Consider the following 16,781-nt stretch of genomic DNA (forward strand, 5'->3'; position numbering starts at 1 on the left):
ACGGGACAGATATCTGCAATCCCAGAGAACCCTATCTACTAAATCATTTAGGCATACGAAGGGGTCTTTCATTTTATTGTTTATCTGGAACTCAGCACAATTGCAAGGATGGGTTCCTATCCAGTCCTAGACACAGGACCATCTCCCTGCTTTTCTACCAGCTTTGACAAAATTAAGCCGACTTGTTCTTTAGTTTTGCAATTATATTAATTTAGCTTAAGAAGAGAGAGGTTTTGGAATAAACAGAGTTTAATAAAAAACACATTCCCTGGCAAATTTGATAGGATCACCAACAAAAGCAGGGATCTGAAAAACACTAAAAACATATGAATTTTCAGGAAAGGATATTGCCACGGTAACAAGCTAGTCCAAATGCAAAATTCTATGGGAATTAGGCTGTAAGATGCAACAACACATACAGCAGAGTCTGAACTTTGTAATTCTTCCTGACCAGCTCCTGTCAACACCAAATCTGATTGCTGAAATAACCACAGCCTTATAGATCACTTCTAACAAAACTGACTACCCTTTCCTCCTACATAACATGCAAATGATGCTTGCTTAAAGATGTGAGTCCTTGAGGAGTATGTATAAGCATCACCTGCAGGGAATAAAGGACCCTTGGCACCTGCTGAGGTAGGCTGTGAACTTTCTGCAGTGGTATTTCCCAGGGTACATTCCAAGAAGTATCAGCAGTCTTTGTCCTTATCCCTGTGTTCCCTTCAGCACTCGTTGCTGGCCACTTGCAGAGCTTGGATATTGACCCCCGTGGGTCTTTGCTCTTTGCCAGTATGCTCAGAGCAAAGGTCTTTAACAACAGAGACCATCTGGGAGAAAAGAAAGCTACATCACTGTCCTGTGATCCAGAGGATGAAGGGACTCTGGACTCCTTCCCAGAGTCAGATCCCTGTGGATACCAAAGAAGTACAAAAGACTCTTCAGAAAGTCCTGCTCTGAATTCCCAGGACGCTGGATGGATGGGGAGCAAAGAAACATGTTTGTAAGTGTTTTCATGATGAGTTATGAGTTAAATTAGGAGGCTGACAAGCGCAAGGAGCAATAAGTGTTTTCCTTGTAGACTGGGACAGGGTTTGCCCAGAAAGCTAAGGAGGACAATGAAAATTATGAACGCTACAAAGTCCTGCTGAAAACACCGAAACTGACACCATCAGGGCATGGCTAACACGGCAAGGGTCCAGCAGGAAGGGGACTCTGTATAGCCACAGCCACAACCTAAATAAGGACAGCTGCTTCAACAAGCCACTTGGGAGAATTTCTCAGGGGATCTTATCACGATACTGGAAAAAGCGTCTATTAAATACCAAATGGATTGCTCCAGGTCTAGGGAAGAGGCAGCCCAGCCAAATCCTAAAGGAAAAATACACAGTGTTCCCAGAGGCACAGCAAACCCACCCAAACTGCTCCTCAGCCACATGCCACTGAGATGGCGAGGTGCTGTGTGACAAGAGATGAAATTCATCTAATGGCAAAAATCTTCTAAAACCTCTCGTCTGTTGGAAGCTTCTGATTTTGCAGCTAAAATAAGCTGCAAATTCTGCAGGGCTGGGAACGTCCTGTTTGCTTTTACAGTGGCTGGCATGTTGGGTGGAGTCTCAATGTCTCCAAGATGGCCAAAATTAAACACAAATTAAACAAATTACTTCACAGTTATTTAGCAGTGAATAAAAAAAGATTTTACCCTTGAGAAGAAACCATAGACTAAGCAGTGCAATTCCTGGAAAGCACTGAGGACACTGATGATACACAGCCCTGATGATCATCTACCTGCAGAAATGAATGTGCTTTCCAAGCAAGCAAGCTGGCAAACCTTAAAAACTTAAAACGTAAAAAAAACCTTAAAACTTAAACGTATTTAAACTGTAAAACTGCCGGTTTGTGAGATCTCACCCTCTTACCTGACATCATTGCCTCCATGGGCAAAGGATCCAAAGCAGGCTGTTAAGATCTGGAGGAAGTGGAAAAGTAGATGGACCTGAGAGGTGTCTTTCTCCTCCTTATCCTCTTCCACAGGATCAACAGGGGGCCGGTTAGGATCTGCGAGTTCAGAGGCCAATTTCATTTCCACCCCACCTTCCTCCGCCTCAATCTCTGCCTCAGCCACAGCGTTGCAATAGCTGGAGTAGCTGTCGTAGCGGACTCGCTTCTTGGAGTAGGAAACAGTGTCCCCCACCAACTTCTCACTGTCTTCTGGAGTAGATGTGTCCGCTGCCTTAAAGGAGGAATGCACAGGCATGCCACAAATAGCAGCAGTGTAACAAGTGTAGCTGTTGTTGCGCCGTAAGAGTTTGTAGTTGTTTTCCGCAGTGGGCCTCTCATCATTGGCCCTGTCCAGGTGTATTTTGTGGAGCAAGTCTTTGTATAAACCTGAGTCCTTGTGCACAGTGTGATAAACGTGGCCATCGCTCCTCACGTGGCCATCGAAGCTGAAGGTGCCATTGGAAACAGGTGATTTCACCGAGGTGTGCGTCACCGAAAATGCCCTTCCTGAAAAGGCAGAGATTTAGAGGTTTTGTTCACACAAAATGCAATACAAAAGCCTCCTTTCTCCAACGCAAGACAATAATGTGGCCAGCATCTGAGAATACAGGACAAAGGAGATCAATTTGCACCACATGCAGCAAATAAGCCAAGATTCGATTCACTGCAAAATAAAGTCTCTCATTTTCTGTGGAAAAAGAGCTTTGTTCCAGTGCTGAGTTTCCCCAGACATGCTGTACGACCTGCAGCAAATCACTTGGGATCAGCTATTCCAATGTGATACTTGATGGTTAAATCCTCAGGTTCTTTGAAAATATAAATTTCAATAAAATTCCTTTCTTCTAAAGCAAGCTCTACTTCTTCTCAGGTTTTGTCTACATTGAATAGGAATAATTAGGATTTCTGAAATGTGGTTTACTGCAGTTTCATACTGGGACTTATCTGTTTTAAGAGACATTTCATTCATATTCGTTTGTTTAGGAGATATATAAATATCTTTTAAAAATAACTTTGAAAAAGCAAAGAAAAAAATTCATGTTCTGCAGAAGTATTTCCTTAGCTACCGCAACATTCTCTGTGTACTAGTCCTGTGAACATGATGATGATTATTCCCCCTGCATACATTTAATGTTAGCATACACTGTAGGACACACATCAAGATGCATCACAGATAATATTTCTGAAGAAACTGTCTTTTTCATTTCCTGACTTCCTGGATTTTCACTGTGCAACATTCAGAATTTGGTTTAGCTATTTTTAAACTGGAAGCACACACTCTAAGGGCTCCACATCATGACTTATTTGATTTTGTAAGAATCAGTTGAATAAATAAGACATTTATTAACCAAATTACAGGGCTTTGTAGATGTTAGCAAAGTGATATCAAAGTCAGCAGACCGCTAAGTGGAGGGGGGTGTTCCCACCACGTGGCAGAACAGAAAGAGCTTTATGCACACAAGTCAACTTACAAATATATGTTCAGAAAACAATGTGTGAGATTTTTCTAGTGGACACGCTCCAAATGGTCATACATTTGTCAACTAATGTCCAAATCTTTTCATCTCCTGTTGTAGTATGCTAATCATCTCTATGCTGAGTTTAACCTTCATACATCAGTAATCTGTGTGCTCTGTATTTTTCCACTGCTTAATAGGATGGAAACACTATTAAGAATACAAAGTAAAGCATCGCAAAAAGGCGAGTAATTTTTTTTATCTGTTTCTAAAACTGAAATACAGCCAAGCAAAATGTAATTGATTTTAGGTCTGCTCCAGAAAATGTCACTTGTAAATGAGCATCTTTCCAAACAAGCACTGAAAAGGGATTGAAAAGAGATGGAAATTCCAAACACTAATTTACTATTTACAGCAGAGACCTACTTGCAAATAAGAAACTTCATTGAAACAAGAAGAGGGCAAACCCTCTAAGTTGTCTTAGTTCCTTACCATATGGTACACGTGGATGGTTTCCATTTGCAATATTATCTGATGCCCCAGCAGCTTCTGTAACTGAGCCAGTAAGGGGAATCGTGCTCTCATCAGATGCTTTGGCACCAGGAAGCTCTTTAAAGACTGGTGTTTCTTCATCCTGAATTTTATCAAGACTTTCATCTGATATCCTTGACAGTGCAGCATCTTTCTTTAACCGGCCTAAGGAAAGAATAGTGCTGTAATTTTAAACCCAACCTATACCTCTCGTTGCTTAGGTTTCCCCTGTTTACATCCACAGCATGGTTTAACTTGGCTCCAATAGCCAAACTTTGTTTCATAACCTCACTATTTATTTCTAACACTTTACCACATTCATGTGTGAACATTCTACAACATCTTTGTTTCTCCCGATAAAATTCTCCAAAGTAGGTAACTGAAGTAAAACACTGAGCTGTTCATCTATTAATGAAACACGGAACTTTTCTCTGCATTTGTTGAGAGTATCAAAGCAACTAAAAGCTGTGATCAGCCCAACTTACTGTGAAGCTAAAACAGTCACTTAACGATGATAATTCTGACAGGATTTCTCTCTTTAACTTTTTCTTAATAAAATAGAAACTAGATTATATTCCAGGTTTTATTTTCCTGTTTCTGCTAGACTCCAGAACTGTGCACTGCAATGGCTTGCCTAACAAGGTTTTAAATTTCTATCACTGCAGCTTTTTCAGAGCAAATTACACAAATACATGAGGAACAGTTTAGGCACATCCTGCCTGTGGGTGGGGACCAGACTAGGTGACCCCTCAAAGGTGCTTCCACCTCTGAAATATAATATTTCATGATTTTATATCACTCAAATTTCATCAAATAACTACTTACTTTCTATTTTTCTCTTCATCCAGGGACACACAAAAATCCAGACTAAGACAGCAAATACTAAGGACACACCAACTGATATTAGAGCAATGGCCCACATTGGCAGTATCAGTCCCAGTACTGTAAAGACAAAGAAATAAAACCGAAGCAAGCCATAAATTAACATGACTTAATTATCCCAGGCAGTGGAAAATCAGTCTGTTGCAGAAAAGCCAGTGTTCACAACAAATAGAAAACCAAGAAGAAGGAGCTGATGACTTTCAATATACTATCAGTTACTGCAGTATTTAAAGGTATAGCTGACATGGAAACATTTGCAGGTTTAGTCTTCCAGTTTCCTGCTGCCCCACTGTGACATTATTTCCAAAACAGCCAAGGGTAAAACCCCCACATCAGGGCTGCTAAACCAAGTTTGCAGTGCTTTTATACATGAATGCACATTAAACCACGTTGCCCATGAGGATTAAGTGTTTGCCTGACCTTTGCTCTGGTCCATAAAGCCTGATGCTTAGCTTGCTCTAAGCCCTTATTTGCTTACGATATGAGCTTAATGTGGCACTCCAAAGCTGAGGCTTCGTCCTGCAATGCACAGTGACAGCAACAACTCGTGTTTCTGTAGTTATTGCCCCAACAGAGATCCTTGCACTTGTTCAGCACAACAATCTGACCCTCAATGAAGGAAGGGCTTGGACTCTGATCTTTCAAGACAAATTGCCTCTCTTGAAACTTATGTGATTAATTCATCCCTGTGAGTAAATGTTGCCAGAAAGAGGCCTTGGAGAGTAAATATATATCTCCCCAGTACCAAAAATGGAGTCCCACCTTTTTACTCACACACTTCAGAGACTGCTAAGCTGAAACGGAGGGAACATTAAGATTCTTATTTCATTTATTTTGCTTAATGAGTCACTGCAGAGTGCCTGACCTACTTCTGTGGTACAACTAATGAGGAAATGTGAGTTATACAGCTGATTTACTGTTAAACATCTTGGATACACAGCCAATTAGACTTTAAAGGAATAGTAATGTTACCTCCAAATTGGAAATGTCTCAAGTTTTTTATTAATTCAAATAATGCTATGCTATGGAAATAGGGTCTACCAACTGCATTTATCTAGTACATCTAGTGTGTTGCATTTTAGTGAAATCTTTCCATTCAAAAAAAGATCAGTATCTAAGCCTGCTTCCTTAATTCAGGGCCATGTTCAGGAGTCTATCTTCAATTGCCTCTTCATTCATTAATCTAACCTAAAGAAAACATTTAATGACCAGTTTTCAACAAAGTAGTTGAGATCACTGAACATCTTTGTTCTGAACCCTTTTGCTAGAAGCGTGTGTTTAAACATACATCACTTCAGTAAACTATAAAAATATAAATGCAAATACATAAACATAAAATGTGAGAATATAAATATACAAACATAAATACAAGAATATAAAATTTCAACTAATGTAAAAATAAAAATTCAGATATAAATATACATATGAATAAACACAAACATGTAAGTGCACATAAAATATTCAAATATACAAAAATATAAATAAAGTCCTTCAACATCATTTCCTTCTACTGAGTTGCAATCAAAACACAACACCAAAGAAAGAAGATGCATTCAATCAAGAAATAGGCTTGGGGATTCTTATAATTAAAGGGAAATAAAGAAGTAAATCTAAATAACAGTCTTGGAGACAGACAGGTACCAGAACAGCAACTCTGCTGATGTCAATGGAGTGAAGGCATTACAGTGAGAGCAAACCTGCTCTCCCACCCTGCTCTGAACCTTCACTCCTTGATGCAAAAACCTAGAATATCTTTGAGAGCTCAACATGTGCTCAGATTTACAAAGCCAAAGCTGCATCTCAGTAATTTCCCTTCCTCTAAAGAGGAACTTTTGTTGTAGCTGTGCTCTTCCCCACTAACCAGAGCGGTCAGGAGGGTGTCACAAAAACACACACACAAACAGAACCATGTGGGGAGGTGAATGATTTCCTCTAGCCCTCATTAACTCCTAATGCAGGAGATAACCTGTGATGTCTGGGTGATGCTGGCAGAGCATCCTTACACACTGTGGGAAGCCTTCCTCCCATGCCTCCCCGCTCACTCACCTGGTGCCCCAGTGTACATGATGGAAAACACGTTAATAGCTATGGTAGCAGCATAGAACACCGGGAGCGCGCGGAGACCATTGGGCACAGGGTCTTCCTGCACATGAAAAAAGGGACATGTTAGTTGGATTTCACACCAGACTCATCATGAACCTCCATGTAGAAAACACGTGCTCCTGAGTCAGTGCCAGGCAGATGGAGCTTTCAGATGTTGAGGAAAGGATGGAGACCTGCTTGGTTACACCCAAATCCACAGTGCTGGTCCTGGCAAGTACCAGCACTCTGGAGGAGCTTGACACTGTCAATGGAAACCAGGGACTTCTGTTACACTTTCCATCAACTGCTGAGTAATCTGGGGGCAGGTTTCTTTCTTCAAGTGTGCTCTTATTTATTTTGTGTCCAAGATGAGGAGTCCCTTCCACTCAGCACAACTGAAGGGTGCCAAGCAGGAGAGGGCTTTGATGTTTTGGGCCAGTGCTATAAGCAGCAGTGCAATGCATCCATCTCAAAACCATACCCCTAAGCTCCCACTTCCTGCCAGCTAACAGAAATCTCTGAAATCCCAAGTGTCTGGCTGCATTAAGCAGGTAACACACACAAAGTGAGCAGGCAACCTTTAGCACAGCACTGTGTCTGCTGCCCGCTGCGCTCTCGTGCTCTCGGCACTCACAAGGAAAGACTCAGCTGACGGCGCAGCGGAAACACACCGTGTGAGCCACCGACCAAGCCTTTGTGAGGGACTGCCTTGGCCTTTTGAGGGGCTCCACGTGCTTGCAAAGAGCCTGGCAAAGCTGAGAGCTAGCTGATGTGGTTTTATTTGTTGCTGCCATGAGCCATGAAAGGGAGCTGAGAAAAGGCTGTGGCCGCCGTGTGCTATGCCCCGGTCCCCAAGCGTGATGCAGATGGGCTGTACTTGCAGGACCAGCTGCTATTCACAGACACCCCCAACCAGGGCAAGGAGCCCTACAACAGGCCACAGAATCACAAGGTAGAAAGCTGCTCCTTTCTTATGCATGCACACAAGTCACTACCTGCTTATGTCAGAAGCTCTACAGTTCTTACTGTTTTGTGAATGGCACAGATGGCACTTGGGAGGCAATTTCCTTAACTTGAACTTTTTATGCCTCTTGAATGCTTAAATATGTGGCTTTAATACCAGAGTTCACATGATTTTGATGGCTAATTTCTTATGTTGCTAGGCTTTAAATACAATAGTGGAACTTTTCCTCACTTTTATGCAACTTGAGTTATTTTTTATTCATAGCTGAATCTGATCAAATCTATCATCTGTTTTTATCACTGACATTTATTTAGAGCAGAAATAAAGAACGATGGAGCTGAGGTTACAGGTGGTGCTATTTATAGCCAAAGAATTAATCCCTCATCTATTTAAGTTCCCTCTATAACTGCTAATATAGTGTCCCTTATTTTAGGTCACTGTCGTGCACTGCACTTCCCCATTTTAGCAAGTTGAATGGTGTGAGAGAAATGGAAAAGGCAGATAAAAGTGTTCAGGTTTCCAGTTCATGCTGGGTGGCACAAAAGTCATCTTTTGCACTGGAGATACATGGGCTGATGTTACCTCAGGTCACTAAAACCTGAGGTAATTCAGGTTTCTTGAGAATCTACGAAATAGGCAGATGCCCATCTTCTAATGTCTGATGTGCTGGAAACCCAAGGCTTAAAATTTCACAACTTTAAAATACCAATTAGAGTATCTCCAAGGGAGGACTGTTCTGTTTAAATTACAGTCAGAACAGCTATTGTGAGACTAAGTCAACGCCAGCAGCCTCAATGTACCATCCTCTGACCAAACAGAATATACAATATTAATTATCACATAGCACCTTCTAAGCCTTAAATACTTGTCAAATTACTTACTGTGAGCTTTCAGAACTGCTAAGAGTAAGTACAACTCAAATGGCTATTAGAAAAAAAGACTGGTCTCCCGTCCAAACAGAAGGCACAAACTTTCAGCTCTGGAAATGCCAACACTCAAATGGGAGGCTAAAATACAACCTTCATACTAAGCACTTATTATAATAATGAGATTTCTTTACCTTGTTTAAAATGAAGAATCTGATCAGCACAAAGAGGATTCCAGACATCAAGCCAGATAACAGTGGGGAAATAAACCAAGAGGCAACTGTGTTGAAGAAAGAATGAAGCTTGAAATAAACCATATTCTTGCATAATAATTAAGTACATTGTTAATGAGTAATAAACTAAAAAAAGTTCTTGCACAACTGCAATGAATGTTCTGTATGTTTACTTAAACTGGTGCGACTCAATGTCCACCAATACTCATGAAACTCAAAGTAATGCTAGGCACCATTATAAACAACAGCCAAAGCATTTCCTAATTTTGCAACTTTAGCAATCAAACTCATCAGGAAACTTTCTTTTAGTTTGAATCAGAGTAGACCAAGAAAATGCTGTAATTTCCTGATCACCATGACCACGAACCTTGCAAGCAAGTGGAAAGCAACTGCATCTAGCAGGATGCCATGCTGCTCCCAGGGAAAGTCTCGAGTTCCAAAATGCCACAGAAGCACCAACTGTAATGTATGATGTGTGTACATTTTTTGCAGGCCAGCACTGCAAGTGTCCAGGACTGATTTAACTGAAGTAGGTGGCAAAGCTCCCACTGGTTTCAATAAAACCGGATTAGGGCAGCACTCTGGAAATCTCATCCACAGTGATTTATTGTTCGCAGCATGGTTAACAGATTGAGTCTGCTGTCACTGAAAACCCTTTTACTATTGACAGTATTTAAAAAAAATACATGCATTGTTTAAGTTCTAAAATATTATCATGCCTTCAGCATCAAATCCTTTTAATAGAGACTTTAGGCTGCACCTCAAGTTCCAAAGGCTTCCAAAACAATAACAAAACACTCCGTCACATTCCTGCTTGATTATGCCACTGATCCTGGCAATGGAAAGCTGTGAGTTAAATGTGCTGTATGCCCTGAAGGTAGTGGGTGGAGAAACATGACTGTGGGCATTCACATGATAGCATTCACATTGTTGAGAGCAAGAACAGGGTAGTATGAGCTGCCACAAAAAGAATTAGAAGAGGAGGAATGTCACCTTAAAGCATGTTTCTTGAGGGACAATGTGCCCCCAGCTTACCACTGGGGAAGTACAACTTTTGTCTTACCCCTTTCACCACTGGAGACACACTGCAGCCCTCAATGAACATGGCACCAGTGTATTCTCTGAATGACACGACTGGGGTGGAAAATAAATTAATGAGGGAGCACTATCAGCACAAAGCAGATTTCTGGGAATGCTTTTCGCAGGCAGCACGCACTGTTTCACACACCCTCACACGTAAAAGGAGACAGCGCTTACCAATCTTAACAAGCTGCATCCACTGGACACCCTGTGTGCCAATTGCCACCAGAGAAAATCCAATCGTAGCACCTACAATGCAATGGGTCCCTGATATTGGGAGTTTCAAGAACGATGCAATTAGCTGCCAAACAGCAGAACCTAGAAACAAATGAACCATATGGTATAAACAACAACAACAACAACAATAATGTAACACAGAAAATTCTTTGCCATGTGCCCATATTCTTTCACAAGTGCTGCCTACACTCCTCATGCATAAGAGACATCTTCTAAAGAGAGTTTTGTTCCTGTTCTGTCTCTAAAAGCAGATACTGAGACAGTTTAATAGCAGCTTTGAATGCTACATCTTACTTTTGACTGTTTATGACTAACAGCTCCCTACAACTCACGACAGTTCTGCTTTCAGTATTTACAGCCTGCCTGAATAAGTACACAAACTGCTCCCAGAGCACATCAAGCTTAGAAAAAACCTCATTCTTGACAGCTGACCCTGGAACCTGCAGTGATCAGCATGAGGAGGCATTCACCATTTCACTAGTGAACTACCCACACCCCTAAACTTAGCTACTACCAGAGAAAGGTTCAAACTGTGGGACAGAGAGATTTTATGCTTCATCTCAGCGATACACAGCCATCCAGTCCTCTACAGGAAAACTGGACTGAGGAAAGACTAAGGACTCTCTCACTGTCTGCAGCTCATTGTTGCACTGGAAAAATTCAAGACTGCTGAAAAAGGCTTATGTTAGTCATGGAGAAGCCAAAGATACCCCTGGCATAAGGAAATAAGTTTCCCTAACTAAGGGACAGTGACTAATGGTCTATAAAGTAAATGCAACATCTGGCATTCCAATGAGATATCCAGGAAGGATGCTGGCCAAGAGTGCAGGGGGAAAGAAAGTACCCCAAGCACTTCCTTCAGGAGTTAGATCAGATACAATTGGCCACCAAGCTCCCAAGCACGCAGCTCCATGTTCTGACTCCTTTTCACTTTGCAAAGACAAAGGATCCCTGCTCCTCTTGCAGTGGGGCACCAACCTCAGGACACCAAAATACTTTTGAGAGTGACACAAGCTTTCTGTGGACCTCCCTTAATATAAGAGAATTCTTACAAAGATCTCTTCTTCATCATAATACTTCACAGCCTTAAGTCTAATTCGTCACGTATTGAGTCACCAATGGCAAGACTGCCATAAGAGATCCTGAATTTTCTGGCTCATGCTACATTTCTTAACAGATCTGCATCAGATACGGGCGATAAAGCAAGGTCACTGAACATACGCTGGCAGATTACCCAAAGTTTCAACCTCCACCCTCAATTCCAACAGGAGAAGATGGTTTGAAGGTCTTAAAACAGAGCCATCTGCAAACAGTGATTTGCTGGTATCATATGTGGCTATGTTTGGAAGCCAACCAGTTTGTAAAACTGATCTCTCCTGGCATACTATCCCAAAACAACTGTTACTTCTCTTGCTAGTGGAAATTCTAGATCAATCAAGGAACACCTGCTCTCTAATTTTTTGGCTTCTTTTCACTTGGACAAAAATAAAAATAAAAATAAAAACATTTTGAAACCTTTGACATGAACCTAGAGATCAGAAAATGGAAGTGAGGAGGAGAAGGTTACATCTGAAAGAAGTCAAATAAAAAGATAATAGATATGTAATTACAAAATACTCAGTATAAAAAAATGCAACCAAGCCACAGCTGCATTGCAAATGTCTAGTGAGGACTGGCAGTTTATTGTCAGGGCAAATAAAGGGAGTATGGAACTATTTCTTGTTTATTTAACTTCACAGAATCACAGAATGGTTTGTGTTTGAAGGGACCTTAAAACATCATCTAACTCCGAACCTGGTGCAATGGGCAGGGAGACCCTCCACTACACCAGATTGCTCAACTGAAAACAAACAGGAGAGAAAATAAAAGGTAGTGGAGGACCAGTGGATGGTCTGAGAAGGACAATGCCTAATCTAAAGAAGTTTAAGGAAGCACATTAAGGAACACAGCAGAACTTTACTCTGGGACTTGCAGGGCTTTAACTACCTACATCAAAACTTTAAGTCCTCTTTAACATAAAATGTATGTTGTCAATTTTTACCTTTGCAAAACTAACTCAGGAAGCAGGAGGCTCACTAGGCGGGTGACAGAGTCCCAAATTCAGACCCTTCACACTTGCTAACAGCATGGCCCATACCTTTTCCTCTCAGTTAATATCCCCTAAAGACAGAGGGCTGGCTGCAGACTGCCCTGGCCAGGAGTTGCCTGCACCAGCGTTTGGCCAGGGTGCGTTTCATGCTCCCCATGCTGAGGGCACCTCATCCATTCTCCTGGGGCTCCAGTGCTCCGTGCCAGACGTGAGCCCCATCAAATACCACATCACCTGCAGGACAAGATTAGTACTTGGCTCTGCTAATCCTGGCTGGGATGTCCTCTCTGTCGGTGGCATCTCCTCAATCGCATCAGCTGCTGACTTCAGCTCGCACCAGAACCTCTAGAACAGCACACGGGCAAGCCCTGACCATAACCTAACAATTAGTTAATGCTGGGAAAGTACTACAATTTACCCTCAAGAGCTACAGTCCTTAACTTCTTATCTGGCTAATAAACAACATTTTAATGTGCTACAAATTACTAAAAAATGCAACATTTTATAATTTTAATCCCATTACTTCCTGCCTCCTTTTCTCTTAGGAGAGAAGGTTGACCTGCAAATTACATCTGCTGTTTGCTGCAAGCATCAAAGGATCTTCCACCAACATCTGGAAAGAGGATACAGTGACTTTTGGTCTCTCCCAGACTGTTGACTCATTTAAGCCTCATTGAAATTCAGAAGCTAAATCCATTTGCAAAAACATGATCATGAGGCATGAGAGAACAGGGTGGGGGGAAATGCAGAATAAAAACAGAAAGAGGAAAGGAAAACATCCAAGAAGGCTCCTAGAAAACAAAGAAAACATATCATACATCCAGAGAAAAGCTGGAGATGGGTTTGGGGAAAAAAAATTGAAATCTGCATTTTGTATCTTGTGATTAATTCTGAGATTTATAATGTGGAATTTCTTCTTAATGCCCCTCCTGGAAGAAGGGAATGCAACTGGTCATGAAGTTCACACAGGCTTATGTAAATACGCATGCAAATCAGCTGTTTTCTTTGAGCTTCTGGCCACTTGCCTCTGCAGGGGGGTATCTGAGACTTAAAACTTCGCCCTGCCAGGATCAGGATACCAGAAATAGATAGAGAGAAGAAAACGGGCCCTTCCTTCAATGGGAATCAAGAACACACAGGTCACTTACATCTCAGACTGTCTGCAGTGCTCCTGCCTCACACCCATGGGAAAAGACTGAGCCACCTCAGCCAGCACAAGGATAAAAGAAGCAAATGGAATGGTGCTAAAATGCCACCCTACACCTTGAGGGAAAGACCAGACACCTACAGCTGACCCTGCAAGGTATCAGGAGAGAGGAACTGATTGGGTGGGGCAATTGAGGTGGTTTAAGGTGGGGCCATCTGTGGAAGTGGCTGCTGGTAACCAACTCCTCTTCCCCTTGGGCAAGGAGAAGTGGCCAATCTTCAGGAGGCTCAGGAGCAGCCAAGGAACCAAGAGAACTAACTCCACGGTCTCAGGCACACAAAGCTGCCTCTGACAACACCAGAAACTGTCACTCAATGTCCATTTTGATCCACAAAAATAAAAGACATTTAAAAAAAAAAAAAAAAAAAAAAGGCACTCAATTTTCCCTTTTCCCAAAGGAAACGGGAAAATAACCATATCTAGTAAATCTCTGCACAGACTCACCTATCTCCTGTGCAGGTCTTGCGTAAAAAGCGTGAGGAGGTTAGAAGGGACAGGTGGAAATAATATTTAGGTCAGGTTTAAGTAGGTTTAAGGAAGAAAATCTTTAAGTGGAACATCCCTGTCAAGCAGAGGATGCTGTGATGCTTGTGTAAACCGCACCGCCCTGTCACGGGATATCACCAACCTGCCAGACTGAGGTGGGAGGGCTGGTCCCTTGCTGGGGCTGCCTCTCCCACAGATAAAGGCTTTCCTCCCTGCTGTCTCCTGCCCTTTAAAAGCAGGTTTGCTCCTTGAGGGAGCTCTCGAAAAGCTCACAAAGCCTCTTGCACATAAACAAAGAGTAAATACCGTGGCTTACTGTTACTTACCTCAGAATATGCTGTTTGTTCTGAAGAGAGATTTAGTTAACCACAAACACAAGCAAGGGGGCAGACTCTAAGGTACACTGACCTGCTGCCGTTTGGGTCAGAAAACTAAAAAGACCTTAAATGTGTGATTATTTTTACTGCTCCCTTAGTTTTGCCGTGGGCAAGGGTGAAGTGTACGACTAATTGCAGTCACTCAGCCAGGCAATCACTTTACACAAATGTGTTTGGATTTTAACTGTAACTTTTTCTAAAAGGATTCTTTCTCATACACACTCACTGCAAACTGCTGATTCTGTAGGATCTTCTGTACAGACACAAATGCTAGGCTTTTATATTTTCCAGTTACCAACACAAAAATCTCAAGAAGGATTTTTTTCAGTATCTTATACAATGTGATCCATTGTGTTAAACATTTCTTTTCATCTATTAGTGAAATGGCTGAACCATTGAAAAATGTAAATTATAAGAAGCATTTAAAAAAGACAGACTTAAAAAAGAATACAGCCCCCTGCATTCACACAAAAAACAAATATGCAGGTCCAGAAGATGGGAAGACTAAATTAACAATGCTGACAATGAACAGGGTGACAAATGCAGAACAAACATTACTTGGAATAGGAAAGTATTACTTACCAACCATTGCACTCACTTCTCCTGCCATCAGCAGTGGGACAGTGTTGTTGTACAGGTTAACATCAATGATACCTTTCCGAATTGTTTCTCCTACTTTTGCTCCCAGTAGTACTGAGCCAGTGGTTTCAAAAACTGAAGCCAAAATGCAAGCCTGGCGTAAAGTAACAACACCAGAGCCCACAGCCGTTCCGAAAGAATTTGCAACATCATTCGCACCAACCGAAAAAGCTAAAATGAAAGCAATGATAAAACCCACAATGACCATCCACAGGTACTCATCCAGTGCCATCTTTCCCCAAACTGTAGATCAGCTTCCCCTTTGCAAATAGTTAATAGTCAAGGCTGGAGGGCACCGCAACGGATTTGGAAAGCAGATTTCTTGTAAACAATGAGTTCTCTCTGGAAAGTGCTGGGTAGTGTTAGAATGTGAAGAAACTGCTAACTGCTGATTTTCGAACTACTATAAATACTGTTCATTTGGCTGCCTTCGGTCAGCAGTGAAACACATTCCATATTTTGCTTCCAAACCGGTAGGACTGCGATGTTCTGTCCTGCAACAGAGAATAAAAAAAAATAATAAAAAAATAAAAAAGAAAAAAAAAGAAAAAGAAAAAAAGAAAAGAAAATTTTAAAAAAAAGGGGGGGGGTGGGAATACTCAGCAGAGCTCATAATAATGTGTGTTTTCAGAAGTTAAACAGATGATTTAAACCCACTAATGGGGTCCTACCTCAGCATGTGACTGCTCTAATCATAAAGCAATTCAGGAAAGATTCAAATTAGGTCACCTCCAAAGCAATATGTTACTTGCAATATTACTGACCAAGAAAAACTTTTGAGTAATTTAAAAGGATTTAAAAATTTGAAAATGTTATTTGTGTTGAGCAATAAGGCCTTTTTCTAGAAGGAGGATTCTTCTTGGCTTTTTGCACCCAACGAATATAATATTTAGAGTACAGACCATACCATACAGCCTGACTCCCAGCTGTATATAACACCTAGCTCCACTGATCTCAGCAGAGCTCTCAATATTTTAGCTCAACATTGCAGATATACTCCTTTGAAAAATTATTTTATATGTATGTCTGTCTAGGAAACAGCACTGAAAATACTCTGAAGAACATTAATATTCATCTGTTGTTGTTATCACATCCCATGCAGTAGAGAATACAATTTCCTTACAGCTTTTCAGTCACCAAAACAGCACAATAATTTTAATATTTCCATGTTATCCCTACAGGTTTAGAGAAATCTATGAAAAAGGTGCAATGAAAACATTGAACTCTGTTTTTTTTATAGAGTTACCAATTACCTAACAGTTATTATATTCAAACTATTGTCACAGATATCTTTGACTATTTATTTTGACAGTTTCAGTTTTATGCCTTTTGAATTACATCTTTCTCAGTCCAATAAGAGTAAGTTCTTTCAAGGCAAATAAGGGACACAGAGAAAGGGAGTTTAAAAAATAAAACCTTCATCATCCAAAAGACTGGTAAACAGAGCAAGAAGGCCCACAGTGACATGAAGATAGTCAAAAGCTAGAGGCAAATTTTCCCAAACCACCTGCCTCCTCCAAGGGCTAATTCTCTTCTGTTACTGGCCACCACAAAGACATCCTCTGGTCCTGTGGCAAGGGGTTAAATGAACATTTAGCAGCAAATATGCATCAGCCAACTCCACCTTTTTTATGAAGCACTTCTAGAGAGCAGGGG

The 16,781-nt window shown here is 41.3% G+C and overlaps 1 protein-coding gene across 6 annotated transcripts in view; it reads right to left on the bottom strand.

Annotated features, from left to right (window-relative positions):
- SLC20A2 (solute carrier family 20 member 2) overlaps positions 1 to 16,781 on the bottom strand; it is a 57,117-nt gene that overhangs the window by 16,928 nt on the left and 23,408 nt on the right. For all 6 annotated transcript variants that reach the window (XR_001520997.2, XM_015624647.3, XM_015624649.3 and 3 more), the window contains 7 exons: positions 15,069 to 15,619; positions 10,268 to 10,408; positions 8,972 to 9,057; positions 6,912 to 7,008; positions 4,809 to 4,925; positions 3,945 to 4,148; positions 1,917 to 2,505 (listed from right to left, as the gene is read on the bottom strand). Coding sequence is in view for 5 of the 6 variants with exons in the window: in XM_015624647.3 (XP_015480133.1) it covers positions 1,917 to 2,505; positions 3,945 to 4,148; positions 4,809 to 4,925; positions 6,912 to 7,008; positions 8,972 to 9,057; positions 10,268 to 10,408; positions 15,069 to 15,357 (1,523 nt within the window). In the remaining variant the exon portion in view is untranslated. The remainder of the gene's footprint in view (positions 1 to 1,916; positions 2,506 to 3,944; positions 4,149 to 4,808; positions 4,926 to 6,911; positions 7,009 to 8,971; positions 9,058 to 10,267; positions 10,409 to 15,068; positions 15,620 to 16,781) is intronic.

The sequence above is a fragment of the Parus major genome, chromosome 4 (genome assembly GCF_001522545.3).
Source record: "Parus major isolate Abel chromosome 4, Parus_major1.1, whole genome shotgun sequence".
Taxonomy (NCBI): Eukaryota; Metazoa; Chordata; class Aves; order Passeriformes; family Paridae; genus Parus; species Parus major.